Genomic DNA, 26,188 nt, shown 5'->3' with positions numbered 1-26,188 from the left:
ATTTGTACAGAGGTACCCTGTAGTGATGTCCACGTACCTTGGAGTCATGGGTCGGGTCCTACTGCAGAACACTAGTTTTTTTTCTTCACTTCTTAATGAGATGGCACATAAATTTAATCAGGAGGTAAGAGTTCATATGCAAACATCTTTATCCAAATATAAACTGAAAATAGTTGATGAAATGAGTCTTTATAAAAGTTCTTTTGAAGCATTTAAATATTTGCATTTATGTATTTCATATATATTTTACCTGTTATTTGGGATAGAGAAGAAAGAAAAAAGATTCAGTGAATTGTAATTTAAACTTCTACATTTTATCTTGCTCAAAATAGATTATTTTGTTCTGCTTCACTATAGAACTTTCATTAGTTTATGGTTGCAGTTTTCCTTTACTGTTAAATAGTCTGAAACAATTATTTTGCATATATGCATATACTGTTTCATTCTTTCTACAAACTTTTTACTACCTTGGATTGAGAAAGTTTCTGTTCTAAATATTATGAAAAATAACCTTTTAGTAAAGTTTATTAAAAATACCTTAACTGAAACCAACTACCAGTATAAAGATGTAGAGAGGGTAGAGTGCATTTGATAGGCTGTAGAATGGAGACAATTTATGAAATCTTTTGGTTCATCAGTGAAACAAATATACTAATTTTAGGAAATACATGCATTAAGGAAGTACAGATTTTACAATGCATATAGTTTTTCTAGAATTAAACTAATCAGATTAGGAATTCCACTCAGCCTTTGTTGTGATGAGTAGATAGTAAAGTTTTTTCATTAGTTTTTTAATTGGATAAGGATAATATTGCTAGTTAAAAGGGTTTATATTGTTTATGACCAATGGAATATTTGACCATATTGGATAGGACTCATATTTGCAAACCTTGCAATCTTGAATATCTGCACCTTAATTTTTTATTCTACTTTGATTTGGGGTAGTACTGAAAGATGGTGAAGTTACCACAAATAGGACTTAGTGTTAAAATTCAAAACTGTCTTAAACCTACTAGTTCTTGCAGTGTCTGACAGATATTTCAATAATTTTACATATTTTGAGTTCACTGTGGCATCTCAGGGTACACAGCACATAGTTTGGGGTGCTAAAGTATAAATAATGATATATACTAATAAGTGCTTTCTTGATCATTATAAATATTTTGTTGAAGCGTTTCTTAGAAAAAATGTAGATTAGACTATAAGGTTCATTTTATGAGATCAAACCCATGAGTTAGAGTTTAGTATTAAATATACATTTTTAAAGGTGCTAAAAGTAGAAAAACATTTATAAGCAAACCCTGCTGGGATCCTCTTTAAATCTACAGGATAGTGTACTTGATTACATGTTACTTTGTAAGTCTAATTTTATTGGGGGGGGGGCATTTTTTAAAATTGACTTTTATGATTTAGGGACAAGTCTGATTTTGTGAGGCAAATTTATTTTCTTTCTTTCTTTCTCTCTCTCTCTCTCTCTCTCCTCTCTCTCTCTCCTCTCTCTCTTTCTCTCTCTCTCTCTCTCTCTCTCTCTCTCTCTTCTTCTTTCTTTTTGCATATAACTACATTTTCCAGTATAGTCTCTTCTACTAAGTTACCTCATTATAAACATTAATCAAATTTACAAAATACTTTCGTAGCAAAAGCTAGTTTAGCCTTGGACCAAACAATGAGCACCTTAGACTGGCTGAGTCAATACATAAATTGATCACCACACTGACTAATTCTATATTGTTATTTTTTTTTATCTCTTTAATTTAGGAATAACTGTCCTAGGATATATTATTTGGTTTCCTTTGAAATTCTGTAATTTCAGGTTGCAACCTGCTTGTCCTTTCCTCTGAAATAGTAGCAAATATATCTGGCAAATCATGTTAATAAACAATCATCTAACTGAATTAGCTCTAAGTACCAATTGACAATTTCAAGAAATAAGTGTACTTTTTAGTGTATGAAGAAGGATATATGTATTGGTGATTTATTAAATGAAGTTACTAGCGTCACTCATTGGCCACATATAGGTTTTTAGTAAATCTACTTAGTTCTTAGGATTAATTACAATTTCTGGTTTGCTTAAATTATTTTTTTTCCAGGTTAAGGCATACCCAAAATCAGATATTACAGTTCTGTGGTTTGCTGTAATTGAACTTTAACCAGATTTAGGAGGTTTTAGCCTTTAACAGTACTTATCCCTGAGTAATAGAATTTCAGATATTTTGAGATGCTGCCTTTTTTTTCAGATGGACCAGCTTTTGGGAAACATGATTGAAATGTGGGTTGATCGAATGGACAACATTACCCAGCCTGAAAGAAGAAAGCTTTCAGCTTTGGCTTTGCTTTCTCTACTGCCATCTGATAATAGGTAAGGAAATGTTTTCTTAAAATTGGTTTCTTTAAAACATCAAAATGTAGACTCAGAGTTTGGCCCTCGGTAGTGTCCTGTTTTGCTGGGCAGTGTTGTTTTTATGTATGCGTATGATAATTTTTTTTTTTTTTTTTTTGGTACTGTGGATTGAACCCAGGGCCTTGTGCTTGCAAAGCAAGCGTTCTACCAACTGAACTATATCCCCAGCCCGATAATTTTATTAGTACGTAATGAGGTGGCAAGTACTGATCTAGAAAATCTAGAAAGGAGTAAATGGAACATTTTTTTGTTCTTATTTTGGTTATGGGGTTGTTTTGTTTTGTTTGTTTGTTTTGTTTTGTTTTGTTTTGTTTTTGATACCAGGAATTGAACCCAGTGGGGCAGGGAGGCCACTTAACTACTGAGTCACATCCTTAGCCCTTTTTATTTTTTAATTTTGAGTCAGGGTCAAAATAAGTTGCTTGGGGCCTTGCTCAGTTGCTGAGGCTGACCTGAAACTTGAAATCCTCCTGCCTCAGCTTCCCTATTCACTGGGTTTATAGGAGTGTGCACCAAGCTCAGCTGGAACATGTGTTTTTGAGCAATGTGGGCTCTAGCTTAAGTTGGTTAAATTTATTTTCCAATTCATTTCATTCTTGTATGAATTTCCATTTTTTTTATGTCCAAATTTAATTAGTCTGATTTTAGGTCCTTTTTTTACAGGGAAGTATTAAATATCTAGCACTTCAGAGTCACTTCATAAAGCAAGTTATAGAGTATGGTAATTCAAAAGTATTGTTAAATCATTTTGTTGTCTTTTAATTTGTAATGTCTAAAGAAGCTTGCAAGTTGGTTTTTTTCTCCTTATGAGATCATTATGCTGTGCTTTACAGACTTGGTTAAAATTCTCAATTGTATAAAGCAAATACAAAGTGTGTTGATTTGGACATATAAATAGAGTATTTTCTTTGTGGTGTTTCTTTTGTGGTACTAGAGATTAAACTCATGGGTGCTTTATTCCCAACCCACATCCGCAGCCCTTTTTATATTTTATTTTGATACATTGCCTTGCTAAATTGCTGTGGCTTGGTAATCTTCCTGCCTCAGTGTCCCAAGTAGCTTGGATTATGGGCAGGTGCTACTGTGTTCAGCTGATTATCCCCCTTTTACAGAGCAAACAAATGTTTTAAAATGTTATTTAACATTTCCAAGGTAAGAGATCTAGCAAGCATAGGCAAAATCTGAACCAGGACATCTTAATTCCCAGACTTGTGCTTTTAACTACCATTTGATAACTGCATTCCAGATGGACATGCACAAGACAAAAACTTGCCTCCCTGTTAAATCCAGTGGACTGATATTATTTTTGGAAACCAAATTTAAGTGATCTCTGTTTTAACTCACTACTATTTCTTTTAGAAGGAAAAATAGTGACTTGAGAAATATTCAGGCTTTTTATATTGAAATGTTGCAGAACTGTCCTTGGCAGTAGTTAGCAATCTGTAAAGATTTGTTGAATAAATTAATGAATGGAAAAATTCTTAAAGTTAATAAAGTACATTAGGATTTTTTCTAACAAAGTATTGAGATTGTTGAGAGGAAGCTAGAAATGGCACAGGTTAGGAAGTATATAGAAAGATATGATTTGATAAAAGGATATTTGTTTTACATTTCATGAGAATACTGCTTGAGATATATGGTTATGTTTATGTGAACTCTATTTTTGTTACAACTTCTTTGTCACTTTCTGAGTATAGTACAGTCTTTTTTTTTTAATTGTTTAGTGGAACTTACAGTATCCTTTTTGTTGGAATACTTTCCAAAATTTTTCTCCATTGTTTTAGGTCTTTTATTTATACATAGAGGGATTAATCTTTTTTAAACTAATTTTCATATGAAAGTAATATCCAGATTTTTATTTTTATATACCTTTGTTTATTGTTTTCCAAAGAATATGCCTTAAAAGGCAAAAATTAAACCAAAGGTATTACTTGTTGAGAATAATTCTCAAACTTTTAAAAAAATTTTTGCTTTCTAAAATGGCAAATCATCCTTCAGACTTAAAAACACTTTTATGTAATCCAGTCCTAAGAATTTCAAATATAAGTGTTCTGAGACCAAGTGCTCCAAGAACTTTTCTAGACTCAAGGAAGTTATCAGTGGGGAATATTTAACATAAGCTAGTTGAATAATTCAAAAAGGGACTGGCAAAAACAGCTGAATGTTTACATTCAATGGCTTGCTTTCAGGAGGAATTGTCTTATAATCTTCTTGGTGGCAGATTTACCAAGACTGCTTAGATTGGATACTCATTTTCCTCCATAATTCTCATATATCTTAAAAATAATGTATATAATCAGCATTTGGAAATGCTGATTATTATTATTTAAGGATTTTCTAAGTCATTTTTTTGTTTGTTTTGTTTTTGCAGTGCTGAGGATTGAACCCAGGGTCTCGTGCTTGCAAGGCAAGCACTCTGCCCACTGAGCTATATCCCCAGCCCTCTAAGTCATTTTATGTTTATAATTTTGAACACATTTGATTAGTAGAATCAAAGTAAAAATTAGTTTCCAGAGAATAGCATTTTGGTATAGTTTATATTTAAGTAAAAGGTGATTTACAGTTAATTATGGATATGTTTTTATCTGAATTATGTATTATTATGACCATTCCTAAGTGAGTAATGTGGTAGAATTTTATTTTTGTCTTTTAAAACAGAATGAGCATGTTACAGTATTTTATCTGTAAATCCTTAGTCTTAAATTTTAGTACTTTTTCTACAGTAAAAATTATTTCTTATATTTTTGTTTGTTTTTCTCATACACATAGACATACACACCCAGAAGTCTTAGTAACATTTTATTTGGTAACATGGTATTGTGATGTAATTCATAGATCATATAGTTCACCCACTTAAAGTTAATTCAGTAATTTTTAGTACATCTACAGTTGTCCAGTCATTGCCACAATTACGTTTTGGATCATTTTCATCACTCCCAAAGAAACCATGTCCCCTTTAGCAGTTACTTTTCATTTTCTCATTCTCTCCAGCCCCTGGCAATTGCTAATGTATTTTCTGTTTACATAGATATGCCTTTTCTGGACATTTCATATAAATAGGATCATACAAGAGTGGTCTCTTGTGACTGGCTTCTTTGTCTTAGCATATTTTGAAGGTTCATCATATTGTAGCATGTGTCAATGTTTTCTTTTATTGCTGAGTAATAGTCTGTTGGATAGATATACCACATTTTGTTTAACTATTCATCAAATGATGGACATTTGAGCTGTTCTGTTTTGGGGCATGTATTAATAATGCTGTATGAACATTTGTACACAAGATTTGTGTGTGTGTGTGTGTATAGATATTTGGTTTTGATTTCTCTTGGGTATTGATGGTGACTATGTTTAATCTTTTGAAGAACTTCTAGATTGTTTTTCAAAGTGGCTGTGTTATTTTATAGTCCCACTAGCAATATGTTAGGATTTCATCTTCTCCATTCTCTGGACAATATTTATTTATTTTTTTATTGTAATCATGCTAGCGGGTATGAAGTAGGGTTTCATTGTCTTAGTCCATTTTCTGTCAGTATATCAAAATACCTGAGAGTAGGGATTTCATAATGAATAGAGGTTTGTTTAATGTACAGTTTTATAGGCAGAAATTCCAAGATCTGACACCCCCATATGTTTGACCTCTGGTGAGGACCTAGTGGCAGATATCACAGTTGTGGAAGCATGTGCTGAAGAGACCATGTGACGAGATAAGAAGCCAGAAAGGTTCAGGTGCCAGGTTTACTCTTTTTACAACAACTTGTTCTCATGAGAATTAACCAGGATTCCTTAAGAACTATATTAATCTTTTCCAAGGGCAGCAACCCTAATGATTTCATTACCTTCCACTAGATCACACCTCTTTAAAACTTTTACCACCTTTCAACATCACCCTATGAAGAGGACCAGGTGTCCCATACAGGAACCTTTGGGAGACACACACCATATTCAAACCTTAGCACTCACGGTAGTAGAAACATCTTTTATGTGGTTCTGCTATATTATTACTCACTTTTGGAAAGTTTACCTGACACAGAGGCTTTTAATTATTAGTTGATTGATTATTATTTACTAATTGGTCATTTTGAGTGCCTTGAAATCATAAGTATATTCATTAGTGTTAAAAATCCTACTGTCCATGTTCAATTCTTTCATCTCTTTTCAGCTGTAATCCTAAATGAATTATTTAGCTTTATATCTGTTTTTATGATTATAAAATGAGGTTAATAATGTCTTTTATAGGATTATTGGTGCTAATGAGAATTCATGCTAACAATTCATAGATGTTAGATTCTTTCATGTTTATTGCTTTTATGTAATTCATACTAAGAACTCAGTGGATTTAGTTGATTTTATTAATGTTACAGTAGCTATTATAATTAGCATTACTATATCATTTTATACTATAAGAAGGAAAATGCATACAGTTTCTATTTGTTTTAAATATTGATACATTCTTCCAAAGGAAGCTTGTTTTTAAAGTAGCACCCAGTGTTATTTCTGCGTTATCAGACTGGCCCTGCTGGGTGGCAGTATCTTTTTCATAGGGACAGTGAAATGCTCTGTACAGGTACTGGCAGATAGTATTCCTTTCCTGGGATGTAGCATTTATAAAGGTAGTGAGTGAATCATGTGTTGTTCCACAGGAGTGGAATTTGTGGTATGTGACGGGTTTTTCTCTTATGACTGAATTTTTCAGTGAAGTCACTTCAGCGTAGACAAAGACTGCATTGTTTTCTTCCTGTGGTCATTTTGTGTAAAGATTCCATTTAAGGATTATATTTGTAAAGAATGCTGCATGTTGATACTTGGAAAAGCCAAAAGACTGTAATATACTTTAAAAAACTACCTTTGCAAATCTAAATTCTAGACATTTTAGGTCCAAGTATTTGGGTCTACCTCTGTCCCATTTTTATGGGTTAAGAAGAGGAGAAAGCAGAGAATTTTAAAGGCAGAGACAACAAAGGAAATTTTACCTTATTATTCAGAAAGCATCCACAGATTTATGCCATTGGTGTTAAAGAGTGAGTGGCAACTTTCAGATCTCTGGGGACCTTCTCATTTCACCTTTAGGATCTTGAAACAGTTGTTGATTTATTTATATCTTCAGTCTACTACCCTCAATACTTAGGAAAGTTTCTGAATGCTTATGAATTTGGAATACGTTCTCAGTGCTTTCCTCACATCTAAAAGAAGTGCCCTGGAATTATCTTTCAGATCCTATCAAAATCAGCTAATGTTGGAATTTTTCGTTATTTTCCATTATGTGTGGAAACTGTCCTTAGGGATTGGTTAAAAACAAAGAATTGGGAATTGCTTATTTAAAGACATGTGGTTCAGTTTTCAATGTTCAGTTTGTCACATTCCATTTGTTAAATTCTTAAACCAAAAAAAAAAAAAAATCACTTTGTATCATAAATTACAGTAAAATTTTGTATATGGAAACATGGTAAAGTTTAAACTGACATGTAAAACTTTACTCTTAGTTTCTTTCTGCCTCATATTTCTCATCTATGAACCAGTATAATAATAATACCCCACCTCATGGGCTGCTATGAAAATTACAGAGGTAAAACAGTAATCTCAGTATCCTGAAAGATTGGTACCAGTAGTTCCCCAGATACCAAAATCCACAGATGCTCAAGTCCTGAGCCTATATAAAATAGGTAGTGTTTGCATGTGGCCTATACATGTCCTCTGATGTACTTTAAATCATCTCTAGGTTATTTATAATACTGAATATAATGTAAATGCTGTGTAAATAGTCGTTGTAGTGTATTATAATGATGAAATAAGACAATGAAAAAAACTCTGAACACGTTTGGTACAGATGCAAACATGATACCCTGACTATGTAGTACATAATTTGTCATAGGCAAACAATGCACAAACAGCAAGTGCTGGAGAGAAACTGAGGGCCTGTGAAATGCTGGGAGGCTACAGCAGAGTGTGCCTACACATCATTTCAGTCACATGAATTCAGCATAGTGTTTAGTGTGGGGCATATTCAAATTTTGCCTAGCAGAACTTTCTGAATTTTTTTTTTTTTCAGAATGTTTTCAATCTGCGGTTGGTTGAATCTGTGAATATAGAACCCATAGACTCAGAGTGCCAACTATACCTGAAAAATCTTGAGAACTCTTTGGGCCACAGAAAGACTTCAGTTGTTAAATTAAAATTTAACAGCAGTAGGAAAAAGAATCAATTTCATATTATTCTTATCTGATTTCTCTGCTGCACTAACCCTTTCTGACTGTATATTCTTTTTTTTTTTGGTTGGGAGTTGTAGAATTTTATACGTGGAGTTTTTCTGAATCTGTAGATGACTATTTTATAAAACATAGTAGAAATTTGTGATCTGTGACCAGGGATTGATTATTGGTCACTGGTTGTTGGAGTGAGAAAGGCTGTTTGGTGCTTTTTTTGCCTGCCAAAATAACAGAGATAAATGATTGCTTCTTTAGCAGATCCAAGTTATATGAAGAAGTTAGCAGAATGAGTTCCAAGAATCTGTTACCATTTTTCAAGGTAACCATTTACAAGGCATGGTTGTAGAATTCTTTTCATCACAGTTGCAAATCTGATCACTCTCATACCTGACAGATGTTATTGTTTGGAGCCCTGGAAGACTTTGTAGTTGTTTATATATACGTCTGGCAATTTTCTATTGGGTGTTTTTTAGCATTAGTTATTTGACGTTGAATGTTGCCTTAGGTGTTACTTAAATTAACTTTTAATTGGTGATGAATTTTCCTTCCACAGTATCTCTGATGAATGTTCATACAGCTTCCATTTAGACACTTTGCTAACAGGAGGTTCCTGCTCTTTTGGACAGCTGCCCATTTTGTTGTAGGGTTTCTTTCTAGCAATAGCTATTTATTAGAGAATGGTTATCCTCAAAATACTGATAGATTCCTAGATCTTTGATCTTCTGTTGATCTCTGTGATCTTCTCTAGTCATGATCACCTGTCTCCAAGAGCACATGAATCCTAGACGTAGGAAGAGATAACTTTGTTTTGCTGAATGTTGAAATTTTTAACAAATCAATCTGAATTTTACTGTATACTACTTAGATGTAGTCATTGTGTTGCAATCACTTCAGTTTAGTTTCCCTCATTCTTCAGATTATGAGAAATGCAAGGTTTATTTTATTCCATGTTTTTCTTACTTTAATTTTCTAAAACTTATATGTAGAATATATTACGTATTATGTATATATGTGTATGTCCCCACCCCCCGGCCAGATCTGATTGTTTTCATCTGCTTTGGAAACCGGAGTAGAGGGTGAAATTGTTATTCTGATCTGTATTACCTTGTGGTTTTCCTCCTTTAAATTTGCTGACTTTTTTTCTCTTCAAGGTGTGTGATGCAATTGAAAACCCATGGGTCATGCTTTCTTTATTCCAAACTTTGTATGTTACTGAAAATACTAAAATGAACTTGAGAAACATATCCCCTACCTCTAATTCATGTCTTTTCTGTTACTTGTTTTGTTGTTTTCATTTTTGGGGGGTGGGGGGTGGGTCGGGGGCAGAGGAGAGTAGTACTGGGGATTAATCCTGGGGTACTCTCTCACTGACCTACATGCCCAGCCCTTTTTATTTTTTATTTTTATTTTGAAACAAGGTCTTTATAAATTGTAATCCTCCTGCTTCATCCTCTTGAATAGATGGGATTACAGGTGTCCACTGTATCCAGTGTTTTCTAGTTTCTTTATTGGTAAAATAGCAGTAACAGTAGCCAGACATGAAGGATAGTTGTGAAAATTGCAAATCATTTTGATTAAGATCAGCCATCCAGTATGGACCTCTGATGTTTTTGTAGTTACACAAAGATAATCCCCTGGGCATTGTATGAAGTATTTAATGTGAATATAACTCGTAATCTAAAGGTTTAAATATCTAGATATAAAATAAAGCAGTTTTAATATCAAGAGCATTATACTAATATTTAAGTGTATTATGACAGTATTATTTTTGTTGGATTTTCTGCTGTCGTGCATGCTAATCAAAGACTCTACTACTAAACTACACCCCTTAGCCTGAAGGGTATTAGTAATATTCATAAAAGTCAGAATTACAAAAGCTAAACAATCAACCTTTTTTTTTTTTTTTTTTTCAGTGCTGGGGATTGAACCCAGGGCCTTGTGCTTACGAGGCAAGCATGCTACCAACTGAGCTATATCCCCAGTCCCACAATCAACCTTTTTGAAAATTAATAACAATTTCTATTCAGTTCTGTAAGTACACACACACACGCATGTGTATATGTACTAGAGATTGACCTCAGAGGTTCTCTACCACTGAGCTTCATATTTTCCCAGCCCTATCTTTATCTTTATTTTGAGACAGGGTCTTGCTAAGTTGCCCAGTCTGGCCTTGAACTTGAGATGGTCCTGCCTCAGCCTCCAGAGTAGCTGGGATTATAGGCATGTAGCACCACACCCTACTCAGAGCTATAAATCTTTATCTTAGAAGTTACATTAGAGACAGAATTAGTTCATTCTGATAGATTCATACTAATTTAGATATATGCAGGATATATAGATATATATTTAGGTATATACTCTTTCTCTCTGTCTTGTCTTGTGAATATAAACTACATTAGTAATTTGGTGTCCCTCTTGGAACTCATTGCATATACCTTAATATATTAAGGTACTAATTGGTAGTACTGTGTTTTTTGAGCACAGAAATATTTAGAGAAATTATAAAAAGAGAGAATAATGTAACAACACTTTTAATCACTGCTGTAAATTGTTGGTTTTACCTATTGATTTTAAAGTACTAAGGCATAAAGTTGAAGTCTCCAGTATGTGTTGAGTATAAAAAAAAGTATAAAAATATTTAATACATTTAAAAAATTTCTAAGAATCATTACCTCATATACTTCCTATTTCAACTTGTTTTTTTCCACTCAGTAATTATCTGTTGTTGATAGCTAGAGCCTGTTGAAATTTAGAATCTGAATATCTAAAGTTTGCAAATCACCCTTTAAAAAAAATTCTTATTTTGGGGGCTGCAGTTATGTATTAGTGGTGGAGCGCTTGCCTAGCATGAGTGAGGCACTGGGTTTGATCCTCAGCAATACATAAAAATAAATAAAATAAAGGTATTGTGTCCATCTACAACTAAATTTTTTTTTTAAATCTTATTTTTAAATTATGGGAGATATTTAGGTGTACATGTTAGAAAAACTCTAAATGCATTCTGAAAAATAAGTTCCTGAGATTTCCTTTCAACAATACTTTTGAAACACAGATAAAGTTACTTCCTGTCTCTCAGTTTCCTGTATCCATGGCAACCTCTGTTTTACACACTGCAGAGGAACCAATGTGAAGAGTGCTGTTTCCTGAGCAAACTGTGACTTTAAAAAAAAAAAAAGTGGAGGGTTGTAGGTCAGCAATGGCACAGAAAGTTTAGAAATGTTGCTCTTCAGATTTAAAAAGAACCTTACTTGATTCAGCGAAGTATTAATAATGTGAGTTTCCTGTTCTTGGTAAGATTATTTATTTAAATATAAACTTTTAGCTAGATGAAAAATAATTTAGTTTTGTGAAAAACTGCACTTAAAAGAGAAGTTTGTTCTGCAATGTATTTTCATTATAATTTGTTTGCTATTGGACTTTAAATTGATAAAGGGACATGTATTCAAGACTGTCTTACATCATTTATCACCTTTGTTAGGATCAATTGTAATATTTTAAATTAAGCAAACATTTTACAATTTATTAAATTTGAATTATCATTTTGTCAAAAGGTGGGTTAATGGCTTGGAGGTGTTAATTAGAACATACTCTAAACGCTTATGTAAAAAATTTTATACCATTACCCATTGTAAGGTATAATACATTGGTGGCTCATTCTAATTAAAATAGAATACAGACGTTTTAGTATTATAAAACTTTTATTTTAAGAACTCTCATGATTCACAGTTTTACCTTCTCTTTTTATAGCCAATTCTGATATGAACAGAAAAATCAAAAACAGGGCTATGTGTGGATTACAGTTTTCTCTGCCTTGTCTACGACTATTTCTGCTTGTTACCTTTTGTCTTGTATTGTTATTCCATAAAGAGATACTCGGATGTTCATCTGTTTGTCAGCTCTGCACTGGGATACAAATTAACTGCCGTAACTTAGGCCTTTCAAGTATTCCTAAGAATTTACCTGAAAGTACAGTTTTTCTGTATCTGACTGGAAATAATATATCTCATATAAGTGAAAGTGAGTTGACAGGACTTCATTCTCTTGTAGCATTGTATTTGGATAATTCTAGCATTATGTATGTATATCCAAAAGCCTTTGCTCAATTGGGAAGTCTTTATTTTCTTTATCTTAATAATAATTTAATAAAACACTTAGATCCTGGAATATTTAAGGGACTTTCAAATCTTCGTAGTTTACATTTACAATCTAATCAAGTATCTTTTGTTCCTAGAGGAGTATTTAATGATCTTATTTCAGTTCAGTACTTAAATCTACAGAGGAATCACCTCACCGTCCTCGGGAGTGGTACCTTTGTTGGAATGGCTGCTCTGCGGATACTTCATTTATCAAACAATAAAATTGTGAGGATTTCAGATTCAGGCTTTCAACATCTTGGAAACCTTGATTGTTTATATCTAGAAAGTAATAATTTAACAAAAGTACCATCAAATGCTTTCGAAATACTTAAGAGTCTTAAAAGACTTTATTTGTCTCATAACCCCATTGAAGCAATACAGCCCTTTGCATTTAAAGGACTTAACAACTTGGAGTATCTCCTTCTCAAAAATTCAAGCATTAAAAATGTTGCTAGGGATGGGTTTAGTGGAATTAATAACCTTAAGTATTTGATCTTAAGTCATAATGATTTACAAAATTTAAACTCTGGCACATTTAGCTTGTTAAAGAATTTAATTTATCTTAAGTTAGATAGAAACCGAATAATCAGCATTGATAATGATACATTTGAAAACATGGGAGCATCTTTGAAGATCCTTAATCTGTCATTTAATAATCTTACAGACATACATCCAAGGGTCTTTAAGCCATTGTCTTCACTGACTCATCTTCAGGCAAATTCTAATCCTTGGGAATGTAACTGCACACTTTTGGGCCTTCGAGACTGGCTAGTGTCTTCATCCATTACCCTAAACATCTATTGTCAGAATCCCCCATCCATGCGTGGCAGAGCGTTGCGTTATATTAAATGGACTGACATTACAAATTGCATTCCATCTTCGACAAATGTATCCAGACTTTGGACTGTACAATCTCTTCATGTACATCACAAGACCACTGCACTAATGATGGCCTGGCATAAAGTATCCACAAATGGGAAATATTTGGAAAATACTGAGACTGAGAGCGTTACTTTCTGGGAACGAATTCGTACTTCACCTGCCAATAGTTTTTTTCAAGAAAGTACCTTTGCTAATCCTTTAAAGACCACTGCAGTGTTGCCTGTGCAAATACAACTTACTTCTTCTGTTAATCTGAACTTGGAACAAAACAGTGCTCTACCGATTGATGCTGCTTCAGTGACAGGAAAATCATCTTTAATTTGTACCCAAGAAGTTGAGAAGTTGAATGAGGCTTTTGACATTCTGCTAACATTTTTCATCTTAGCTTGTGTTTTAATCATTTTTTTGATCTACAAAGTTGTTCAGTTTAAACAAAAACTAAAGGCACCAGAAAACTCAGAGGAAAATAGACTTGAATATTATAGCTTTTATCAGTCAGCAAGGTATAATGTAACTTCCTCGATTTGTAATACCTCCCCAAATTCTCTAGAAAGCCCTGGTTTAGAGCAGATTCAACTTCATAAACAAATTGTTCCTGAAAGTGAGGCACAGGTCATCCTCTTTGAACATTCTGCTTTATAACTCAGCTAAATTTTGGCTATAAGAAAACTACAGTGTCACATGGACATTAATAAAACTGAATTCTTCTTATAGAATTATATGCCTTATTTGGAAATATCATGAACTTAGCATTATTAAAATATGATTTTAATTATTGTGAATAGTGTATTTATTCAGCAAATATTTTCTTTGATAGGTACTGTACTAAATATTAGTAGCTGGCATTTCTGTGCACCACGCACTATATTAACTACATCTCCTATCATGTTTACTCTATGAACAATCTTGTAGGGTTATACTATCCACATTTTACAGGTAAGGAAACAACAGAGAAAGTTTAAGTAATTGTTCCAAACTTTGACCATTTGTAGGTCTGACTGTAACCGATGTTTTTAATTTCATGCTAAATTGCTACATAGGTGCTAGGATTATAATTATGAAAAAACTGACATGGTTCCTATTCCTGGTAGAGTTTGAAATCTAGAGGATGTACATAGTTATCATATAGTATGGTAAGTACTTAAAGAATGCTGTTGGATTTAATATGTGTAGATTAGAGATGCCTTTATGAAAAAAGCAACATCAAAATTGGATCATGAAGGACAAATAGCAAGTAGTCAATTAAAGTGAATAATACTGGATCTGAATTAAAGAAAGGAAGAATGCTGCTTTTAAGGAACTAAAAATCAGTACAGTGTGAGTTGAGTGAGTGGTGGATAAGATCTGTGAATAGAGATATCAAGTAGTAAAGGCTATTTTAGTATGTTTTATTCTGAGGTCAACTGAGAGCCATTGAGCATTTTAAATAGTGAAGAAAGACCATCAGATTTACCCTTTAGAAAATTCATTTTTTATGGAAAGAACAGTAATTCTAGAAGTGGAATTAACTGGGTAGGAATCTTATTCATTAATCCAGAGTGGAAGTGCTGGAGGTCTGGATCAATATAGAGGCAATGAGGATGAATGGATCAAGAGCTCTGGAAGTGAAATGAACTGCCTTGGCAATTGTTGAGGAGTGGCAGGTGAGGGAAAAGTCAAAGATGTTAGGAATTTGACTTAGGCTGTTTTGTGCTGCTTTTACTGAGCTAAGGAAACAAGGGAAATGAAGATACAGATAGGACAAGATAACTCTTTCAGTTTTAGATAGATTGAGATTCATATTAAATGGTGAAGTGAGAAATATATAGCAAGGAAAAGTTCAGGAGATAGGAATATCTGGTAAAAGCTAGTAACGCCATCATGCAGTGTACTGAAAAGAAATGATACACTCTTTACAGTAACCACCACCACTTAGATCACGATTTTGAGAGACAGGTAAGTGAGGAAGAATAAGACTTTGTAGAAGATACAAAGATTTCCCAGGAATGTTAGTCCCAATTGAGAAACATTAATGTAGATGATAATTGAAGTCATTTACTTAATATTTTTCTGTTAGCATAATTTATACTTATGTACCACTCTGCAGTATGTTAAACATATAGTAAGTGCTGGCATTTACTAATAATAATCTGAATGACAAATATGCACTTAAAATTCCCTCTTAAGCATATCTTAAATGATTGTATCTGTTCTTCCTCTTTCCTCCAGTTTATATATTTTGTTATTAAAAGTTAATACTATTCATATGATATTAAACTGAATCCAGAAGTGCTTAAACTATGTAAGTGCTTATATATATGTGATGATTTGAATTTATATTGTAAAATGGAAATAAGCATAAGAAGTTGGGTGCTGTGTTGTCCTTTGTACCTGTAGACAGTGGCTCTCAAATTCAGCGTCACCCTTAAGCCTTGTTAAACATGGTTTACTATCCTGCCCCGTCCTGGCCCCTTCCAGAGTTCCTGATTTAGTAGGTCTAGAGTGGGCATGTGAGATTTCAATTTAACAAGTTTTCTGATGATGCTAGTCTGAGGACCACTTGTTGAGAGCCACTGCATTAAGATATTGAGAGAAAAACAGAAAGAAGCTGAGCAGTGGTTTTTGAGGGGCATTAGCAATTAGAAACACAGACCATCCCTGACTCAAATATTTTCAAACAGTGTTGTGCTGTTTTCTGCCTAGCTTACAGCTTTGCCCTTGATTATAATTTTAGCAGAAAATGTAAATTTATTTTAAATAAATCTTTTTTATTTGTTTCTTTATGGATGAAAGTGATTTTTTTTTCAGTTTGTAACTATTTTTTAATGATACATTTCTTTTCTTTGTTATGTTCTCCCAACTCCTACAATTCCAAATTTTCTCTCCATTACTAGTGGTAGAACCCGGGGGTTATCTACCACTAAACTACATCCCAAGCCCGGTTTATTTACTTTTTATTTTGAGACAGGATCTCACTAAGTTGCTGAGGCTGGCATTGAGCATTGAGACTTGAAATCCTCCTCCCTCAGTCCCCTGAGTTGCTGGGATTGCAGGCATGTACTATTGTACCTAACTTTATTTTTTCCTTTAATTACTGAAAGTAATATTTATTGGGAACAAATTCAAATAATGCCAAAGTATATAAAGTGAAAGGTGAAAGCCCTCTCCATGCCACCCCTTCCTTACTACCTAAATCATATCCTCTTAAAGATATTCAGGAACAACAATAGCTGGCCATTTGAAGTTAGGGAAAATCCATATAACAAAGTATTTTTCTTGACCTTAAAATTTCCAAATTTAAAGAGGGTAATTCACCAAATTTATCAGTTTTTGGTTTTTATATATAGCAATTTAGACTCAGCTGAAAAATTTTAGTTGTGTTAATTTATATGTGGTACTATAGTTATACACAGTGATATTCATTAAATGTTCATTTCAGATTTTATCAGCAGGTACGCTCCTTCTAAAATAGTAGCTAGTTCACATTTTACGATATTTGTAGTTTAAAACCAAGATGTAATTGAAGCGATTTGTGTAATTTTTGTGCTATGATTTCTGTATTTTACTGCTTCAAAGTTTGAGCACCTATACCAGGTACGGTGGCACATGCCTGTAATCCAACCAACTCGGGAGTCAAAAGGCAGGAAGATTATAAGTTCAAAGTCAACCTCAGCAACTTAGTGAGGTCCTAAGCAACTTAGTGAGACCCTGTCTCAAAATAAAAAAGGACTGGGGATGTGGCTCAGTGGTTGAGCGCCACTGGGTTCAATCCCTTATTACCCGCCCCGCCTCCCAAAAATTAGCTAAGTTAAAACCAAATAAGGATTCAAATAAATATAGCTATAGAATCTTTCACTTCTTGGCCAGTGTGGTGGCCGAGTGTCCCCAGTGAATGGGGAGACTCGGGCAGGAGGATAGCAAGTTCGAGGCTAGCCTTGGCAACTTAGCAAGACCGTGTCTCAAAGTAAAAAGGCCCTGGGGATGTAGCTCAGTGGTAGAGCTCCCCTGGGTTCGACCCCTGTTCTTGGGGATAGAGATGAAAAAGCTTACCCTTCTTTATATTTCTGTATTTCTCTACTATTTATTATAATTTCTTATCTCTACCATCTATTAAAGTTTGTTTGTTTGTTTGTTTTAAGAGCACCCAGGAATAGACAGTCCCTAATTTTAAATGATTTTATGTATTTTTTCCAGGCTGGGCACAATTACACATACCTCTAATCCCAGCAGATCAGAGGCTGAGGCAAGGGGATCTCGAGTTCTAGGCCAACCTCAATAACTTAGCAAGACCCTGTCTCAAAATAAAAGTAAAAATGGACTGGGGATGTGGCTCAGTAGTTACGTGCCCCTGGGTTCAATCCCTGGTCCCCAGTAAATAAATAAATAAATAAAATGATTGTGTTTCAGAAGGATTTTTTAAAATACAGGATACATTTTTTCCTTTGGTTATTATAAATGGTGGTTAAAATTCAAGGGCATTCCAGGCAGTCTTTTTCCCTTGTTACAAATGACAAGGATAGAACTCAATGCCATTTCTTGACAGCACAAATTAAAATGTATGTAGTAACATTTATAATTTTGCTGTGGAATTTCAAAAACCTGTCTTTTACTTATGGTGAAACTGGGAACTTGTAACACCTTCTGATCAATGGAGAGAACCATGTGTCAATAACTGTTGGTGAAGGCTTCAGTGATATAGGACAGTAACTTCATTCAACAGGAGTGACCAGGAAATAGAAGATGGTCACAGGTGATGGAGGGAAAGAAGACCAGGGTATCTCATGGTCTTCTGGAAATAAAGAATTGCCAATGTTTTCAGAGCTGAAGACTAGGTGGTGGAGAGAGGTAGGGGGAGATGTTCTGGGGGAGAGAAGAAATTGTGTGGAAAGAGACTCTAAAGTACCTCTTTATTTTCCCTAACTTTCCACTCAGAGTTCTGAACTTTCTTATTTATATTTAAAGTTTCAAGTTACTTTGTTGATCCACATTGCTCCATAGCCATCTGTGTCTTCTAAACCCATAAATGATTTTTATTCTCTTTTCTGTTGCCCTGTATTTTTGGTGTTGGGGAATCCTCTAAGTAGTAGTAGAATATAATCAGATCCAACTTCACCAGTGTTAATGCATGACAAATATTTACCCTTAGAGTATAGATGACATTTTTAAAAAACTTTTATTAACTTATAAATCCCACTCAGAAATTAGACGCATCTGTGTAGGCACCACTCAGGTCAAGAAATAAATATTCAGGCATAGCACAGAAGTGGACATTTCTTGAACTTATGAGTTACATATATAAACTACTAAGTATTTAAGCTTTGAAGTAAAGGTGGACCAACATGTAAATAGGAAGGACATCTTTACTCAGTTTACTTACCTACACAGTAGCAAATAACAGGAAAATCTTTCATATGTATTTGTTAGGCAAAAATGGGAGGAGAAAACCTAGGAAACTTTTTTTTTTTTTTTTTTTTTTTTTTTTGGTGGGACGGAGGCAGTAACCAGGGTTGAACCCAGGGACAGCTTAGCTTCTGAACCACATCCTACATCCCCATTTTGAACAGGGTCTCACTAAGTTGCTTAGGGCCACACCGAGTTGCTGAGGCTGTTTTGAATTTGCAGTCTTCCTGCCTAAACCTGCCAAGCCACTGGGATTACAGGTGCTGGGCCCTGAGGGACCTTTAAGGTGCTGAAAAGCAACTTTGGGACTCACTGCCAAGTTGTTCCTTCATATGCTTCCCCATGTCCTGTTTGTACCTTGTTATAGGGATCCAGCTCCTTTACTCTCTCACTGAATGCAGGACACAAATATGAACTTGTGGTGTGCTCCTTCATTTAAGAGGAAGGAGAGTGACGTGTACAATACAACAGAAGACTGTTCTGCTTGTCCTTAGACTTTATACCCATCTCCTACTGAACAGTAACTTTTTTTTTTCCCCTCCCAAGAAGACCCATTTCATTTCTTATAAAAATACCTATTTGTCTTTTTCTGTTACTGGACCTACTTATGAGCCCTTACTTAGGGTATTTGGGAGAAATATGAATCACTTTTCTCAAATTATTATCTGGTTTCTTAATAATTTCACAGTTATGAAAACAATAGCAACAAGGTGACGCGTCTATATTTTTCCTATATCAATATTATACTGTTTCAAGCATAATATTTTTTTGCTTTTTAAAGTGCCTCTCCCTCTGGTTATCACTTAGCTTGAGCTGGTAGACTTGTGAGTTTGTTTATTTGCGCAATCTAACAGTGCTGGGGACTCGAACCCAGGTCTGGAGAATGCGAGGCAGGCACTCTATGTGATGGGCTATATTGCCAGCACAGACTTGTGAGTTAATAGAGAAATAATCTTGGTGATAGCAGTGTGAATGAGAGGACTGTATAGGTGTACCCGCTGCTAACCCAGATGTGCCTTGCTTCATTGCTTCCGACTGATTTAAGGCATCATGCAAAACAGTAGAGGATACAGTATTTTAGTAGGAAATATTTTTCTTACCTGAATAACGTGGAGATGTCAGATTGATGTTTTCTTTATTTTGTCCCCCTATCATTTCCATTTCCTTCACTGCCTGGTAAGTTTCCACTACATGTACGTCAGCCCTAGCCTGTTCTTAGTTTGGGTTAGTGTCTTTGGAAAATCCTGTTGCTTTTTGCCAGGTAGCTTCTACAGATATTTTTTTTTTCTAGCCTTAATATATAAATTTACATTTTCTTTGCATTTTTCTTGAGGCACTGAGGAGAAAAACTTTTTTATGTTCTACTGATATTTCCTTGTACTCTGGCTTTCAAAATCCCCTATTCTTAGTTAACATAATAATTCTCTTATTTCATGTTATAATGATAAAATTTTCATCTCTGGAAGCCTCCTGAGACATCATCCAGAGTTAGGACCATACCCACTTGCAGTTTTATTTTTTTTGTAAATACAGCTAACAAAGTAAATTCAGTCAGGAGAATTACCAGCAGATGGAAAGTCCCTTTGAAAGCCTGGAAGCAGAAAGAGTGTGTGGAAGTGAACTGGCAAAGCTGGGTAGCAGCGAGGTTAGCCAAGGTCAGAGAGAGCTCAGCAGGAACCAGGTCACGTGGGGCTGAGTAAACTACCCTTGGAGGTTTGGATTTTAAAATGTAAAGGAAAATTATCGAAGGCAAGAGAAAAATGTATTCAGATTTCATAAGAGAGCATTTGGTCTGCTCTGTAGAGAATGTGTTAGAGGAAGTCCTGAGTGGAAGATTCCCTATTTGGAAGTTATGTAAGAGTTCATACTTGAGACTGAATTGACTTATATGATAGTGGTGGAAGTAGGAATATAGAGAAATAGAAACAAAAAAATTCATAGGTCAATTTGGCAGAATTTGATGATGAATTGAGTTTTGGAAGGGTGAATGAGAAGAAAGGTCAAAACTGAATTCCAGGTTTCTGGCTTGATGGCCTAGGTCGAAAGAGATATTCATTCTTCAGATAAGGAAAGTTGAAAGGAGAGCCTGGTTTTGATTTTCTGTTTTGTTTTTGTTGGGGAGGCACTCATAGTTTGGTGTTGGAGATTGTGAGTTTGAGATATTTGTGAGATTAGCAATAGTGGATGAGAGAGGGGTTACAGATGTACTTAGGGTTCCAGGGCCCAGAGAATGAGTATTGTATGTCCTTACAGTATATAGGAGGAATTTAGCAGGAAGCCTACAAAAAGGCAGGTCTGAATATAAGATGCTCACCCATTTTCCCTATAAGAAAATTAATAAGCTTTTTGGGCAAATTTCTATTTATATGAAATTGTTAGTTTAATTTCACAATTTTTAATAATGTAAAATGTTACTTCGGAGAGATAAAATCATCTTATTTTACATTATATATTCAAAAGCTTCTTACCAACTTTTTAAACTTTAAAACTGCTGTCCTCTGCTTAAACTTTGACTTTTTTTTTTTTTTTTAAACTTCAAAGCCGCCATCTTCTGCTTTATTGATGGGTAGCTTCTTACCAATTGTTAATGTCAGTGTCTTCATCATTATCCGAGTCCCACTTTTATCGTGTACTGTTTTCTAGAGCACATTGCCCTCATTTTGTTGAGTAATGTGACATATAGGACTTCCCAGTAATACATTCCCAAACTTAAAGTACCTTTTCATATACATTTAATAATAGCATAGTTGACTATTTTAGTTTGTCCTGAAGGTATATCTTTGTGATTATCCTGTAATTATTCATTGTATGACTTTGTATTCAACAGTTTCCAACCTTTATGATGAGATCATACCCTTGACCAGTAATTACCAAATCTGTTAAATTCTTTTATATTCCTTTTTTAAAAAGAAGAACCAATTCTGTTAATTTACTGTTATAAATATCCCAAACAATCGTGGATTAGGTAGTCCCCCCAACTGATGCTTTTTGTGCAGTTCCGTACCAGTCATTGATTATCTCATTCTACTTATTTAGCATGTCTTCACTGGGCATTGTTTCTATAGTATGCATAATCTTTCCCTTGGAAATCACATTGGATGACAATTTCTACTCATCCTAATACATATAGATCATTTTAGTAGTTTACAGTCCTGAAGAAAATTACTTTTCTTGGGTGCAGGAAGAGTGTGTGTGTATGTGTGTGTGTGTGCACGCACGCACGCACGCACGCCCCCACTCTTGGAAAAATATGTAAGGGGGGGACCTAATTTTAGTGTAAATGCTACCACTTTTATAGTCTCATGGAAATCCTGCAGACTGATAAATCTTTGACTCTTTCACTAAACTACTATTCTTCACAATCCTATTGAATAATATGAGCAGAGAAATATAATTGAGAGTATTTTATTTGGTTGTGACTGTTGGTGTCCCCAAACTTACTCATTTTCTTAAATTACCCTCGTTTCACTTAGCCTTTTATGTTTAAGATGCAGTGATGCAAAAATGACTTCAAATATTAATTAATTGTGATTTGTAATTAGTATAATTATAATCTTGTTAGGTCAAAGAAAATTCTAATATGATTAGTGACTTTCTTGCAGGGGGCTGCTACTATGAAATACTGTTCCATCGTCAATTTTAGCTTGCAAAACTTCTGAAAAGTTCATTGAAATTTTTGTCTGTGTTTCTGCCAGCCTGTTCTCTCAGGACCATGGGGATAAAGACTTGATATAAATATGTGAAACCATCACTTATAGAGGGATAATTTAAGACCCATGCTTTGTTATGATGGGACAGTTATCTGAAAAATGGAAGTGTAAAATACTCACTAGAAAAATACTAATAAAAACTGAACAAATAGAAATTGGAAACCTGTTCACATTCAGTCTAATATTTATTGAAGCTAACCAAATGAATATTAGAATATTTCATTTATATGTGTTTTGGGAAGTGAAAATTTTGTTTTGGCTTTCCATAGACATTTAGTTTTTGACTTGTAGTTTGAGTTCATAATGATACAAGAGAAATTATTTTAAGCCAGTGTAGTTTTTAAAATCATCTTAGTAAACACACAAAAATGGATTTGTTTTTTTACACAATTTTCAAAAGCAAGAGAAAATCACTCTGTTGTTTCTGCATTTCACATACTCTATAGCTATATATTTTATTATATAACCTGAAAATGCCTTAAAAGCCATATCTTTAGAAAATACTAAAATAAGATTTAAGAACTCGTTTATTCATGTGCACCTGACTGAAAAAAAAAAAATTAAAAGGATACGAAATTGGTTAAAATGATGTGAGGGTCATTCTTAAGCTTTTGGAATCTTTAAATGATTAAATGGTCCTTATTTGCTGAGTACAACTGACCACATAATACTTTGGTATCCATGAAGAATTAGTTGCAGGACCCCTGTGAATATCAAAAACCATGGATATATATAAGGCTCAAGTATCATATGTAAAATAATGTAGTGTTTGCATATAACCTATCCACATCTTCCCATATACTTTAAATCATCTCTAGATTACTATTTTTAAAAATATTTTTTAGTTGCGATCAACCTTTATTTTATTTGTTTATTTGTGGTGCTAAGAATCAAACCCAGTACCTCACATGTACTAGGCAAGGCATCTACTTCTGAGATATAACCCTAGCCCCTCTAGATTACTTTTAATACCTAGAACAATGTAAATGCTATCTAAATGATCATTTTACTGTATTGTTCAGGAACACTAGTAACACTAATAAATAACACTAATAAATCTGTAGGTATTCAGTACACAGTTTTTTTTCCCAGATAGTTTCGATTCATGGGTAGCCGAGTCCATAGATGTAGAACCTGCAGATAAAGAGGACTGACTGCATTTGAGGAACCAAACAAGCAAATGTTTAAAATGGCCTGTGTTGTGTTGGGGCCGAGGCTATTGTCCAGTGGTAAAATGCTTGCTTAGCATGTGCAAGGCCCTGGCTTTAATCCCCAACACTGCTGGTTTTAAAAAAAAAACAAAAAACACTAAAGCATCATCAATAGTAAAAAGGTGTCTGGGTTCTTTTTGCAGCATGTTTGTAATTCATGTCCATGAGAATAACAATATATGAAAAGTAAGAAAAGCAAAAGTGTGACAAATAGAAAGGAAGAAAATGTTTACCTTTGGTTTTACTTTCCATTTTTCTGTCTTTTCTCCTTAATGTTAAATTTCCCTTGCAGTTTTTAAAATGAATGTTGCAAAAATAGATTTCTGACACTGCTCTGGCTCATGTCTAGTGTAAAATTATCAATTGTAATATCTGTTATCTACAACTTGGCTATCTAGACTTGTAATTTAAAATTGAAGTAAAAATAAATTGTAAAAGAAAACAAGAGAGGGCAGTTTTCAGGCTTTTGGGATCATTAATTTCCTTGGTTATTAAGTGTTCATGTTATACATAATGTTGCCCTATGGAAAAAAAAAAAAAATATATATATATATATATATACATACATACACACAACACATAGTATTCACTTCAAGTTGCTCATAATCTTAGGTAGAGCAATCCTGAAAATTTAAAGGACATTAGGAAAAAAATATGAAAAATGTCACGAATCGCATATCAAGTGAGTAACACCAAAGTTTTGTATTATTGGAAATCCCAAGTCAGAGTGTGGTAGAGGGTAGTCAGGTTTTCATGAAGGACTTGTGGATGAAGGTGAATAGCAAAAGGAGGAAGAGCATCATGGAGGAGGGAGAAGGGAGTAAGTTGATATGCTGTAGTCAGGAACCCCGCCATTCAGGAGATGGACACCTAACTGCCTGAAACCAGCAAAAAGGCAGAGTAATGTGCTACAGCTTTGGAAAGATGGGTTTACTAGAGCCTGATAAGTCTCTTAATAGTCCTTTAAAGTTCTTAAGGAGAGAGAAATAAGATTTAAGGGACTGGAATAGCAAGTATCCATTTGTTTCCTTAAACCTTCAGTTAAAAAAAAAAAAAGTAGGATCCTATTTAAGAACTTTATTTAAATATTAGGATTCCTTTATTTAAGGCAGCATCAATCCTAATGCTCCATGAAAGATGAGTTAACTTGAAAGTTCTAAAGTCTTAGGTGACAGAATAAGTCAAATCTCTAGGTCCAGTGGTGCCAACTAGGAAATAATGATTTGCCCCTGCTTCTCTAGCAACAAGTAGGGGATGGAATACTCTGACTTTAAAATTAGTTGAATGCCAGTTAACAAATCAGAAATACCTCTGCAGTTAAGAAAGGTGTTTACTTAGGATAGTATGACTTGATGGAGAACAAAGTATGAATATCTAATTTTGCTCAATCTCTTCATCTTTCCTGCAGATTTGTAGTCCCTAAGGGGCTCCTGAGCTCACAGCACAGCTTTACATAGCTTTTTCCCTTGAAGCAAAGAACAGATAGCATTTACAGGTGCAACACACTTGCACTACACTTTGTTACTTTTAGTTTGTGAGTTCCCTGATGTAGTCATTTTTTTATGCCCAAGGCCTGTCATGTTTCTGATGTGTTTTCTGAGTCCACATAATGTTGACTAATGATTTAACTTAACCACAGTGATCTACTTACCAATAAGCATTAGCCTGGAGAATCCATAGTACCCTTTATGCTGATCACTTCCGTTGTAAATCGGTATAAGTCTACCTCCTATTTATTATTGCTCCTGTTTGTTGTTACAGTGGGTCAATCTGAGATCTGCTCATAGGACTATACCAAATGTTGTTTTTCCTAGAATAATTAGTTAAGTTGATTTTTGTTTCGTTTTGGTTTCTTCCCTAAAGCTCCTGAATGTTGGTTTTTCTACTGGGCTGTTGTATATGTTACTAGCATAGACCTTAGCTAATCTTTTCTGTAAATTACTTTTTTTTTTTTTTTTTTTTTTTGGTGGAAGGGCGGGGTTGTTTGCTAGGGACTGAACCCATGGCCTCCTGTGTGCTCAGCAAGCCCTCAACCACTGAACTACATCCCAACTCGTGTGTCTTTTTTTGATATGAACTGTTACTTCACAGTAAGCAGTGGTTTGAGGGATTAAGAACTAACTGAAATCTAAGATTACACAGTTGCCTTTGGCTCCCCTTAGTTCTTCCTCATTCTGTCCACCATCAGATTTGAACAGATGTGAGAGGACACACTGAGAAGAATTCTAATAAAGTCCTGCTCATGACTCCAGCATTTAACACACAT

The 26,188-nt window shown here is 34.3% G+C and overlaps 2 protein-coding genes across 6 annotated transcripts in view; both read left to right on the top strand.

The window, feature by feature from the left end:
* Nucleotides 1-26,188, top strand: part of IPO11 (importin 11) — a 192,766-nt gene that overhangs the window by 136,386 nt on the left and 30,192 nt on the right. Inside the window, exons 25-26 of the mRNA XM_079144443.1 lie at nt 11-124; nt 2,238-2,359. Coding sequence (XP_079000569.1) covers nt 11-124; nt 2,238-2,359 — 236 coding nt within the window. The remainder of the gene's footprint in view (nt 1-10; nt 125-2,237; nt 2,360-26,188) is intronic.
* Nucleotides 9,967-14,399, top strand: LRRC70 (leucine rich repeat containing 70). 5 transcript variants are annotated; one of them, XM_079144439.1, is made up of 3 exons: nt 9,970-11,876; nt 12,352-12,621; nt 13,405-14,399. In XM_079144439.1, the coding sequence occupies exons 2-3, from the start codon at nt 12,363-12,365 to the stop codon at nt 14,262-14,264; spliced, it is 1,119 nt and encodes a 372-aa protein (XP_079000565.1). In that variant the 5' UTR covers nt 9,970-11,876; nt 12,352-12,362; the 3' UTR covers nt 14,265-14,399. The 5 variants fall into 5 exon arrangements, with proteins under 5 accessions (XP_079000563.1, XP_079000564.1, XP_079000565.1 ...); XM_079144437.1 differs by having other exon boundaries at nt 9,967-11,876; nt 12,352-14,399; XM_079144438.1 differs by having other exon boundaries at nt 9,967-11,894; nt 12,352-14,399.

This window comes from Sciurus vulgaris (assembly GCF_902686455.1).
Source record: "Sciurus vulgaris genome assembly, chromosome: 6".
Lineage (NCBI taxonomy): Eukaryota > Metazoa > Chordata > Mammalia > Rodentia > Sciuridae > Sciurus > Sciurus vulgaris.
The sequence above is the reverse complement of the archived record's forward strand: the minus strand, read 5'-3'. Positions and strand labels throughout refer to the sequence as shown.

What these genes read in the sequence shown, in the direction of transcription:
- LRRC70 (XM_079144437.1), top strand. Translation starts at nt 12,363, where the DNA reads ATGAACAGAAAAATCAAAAACAGGGCTATGTGTGGATTACAGTTTTCT.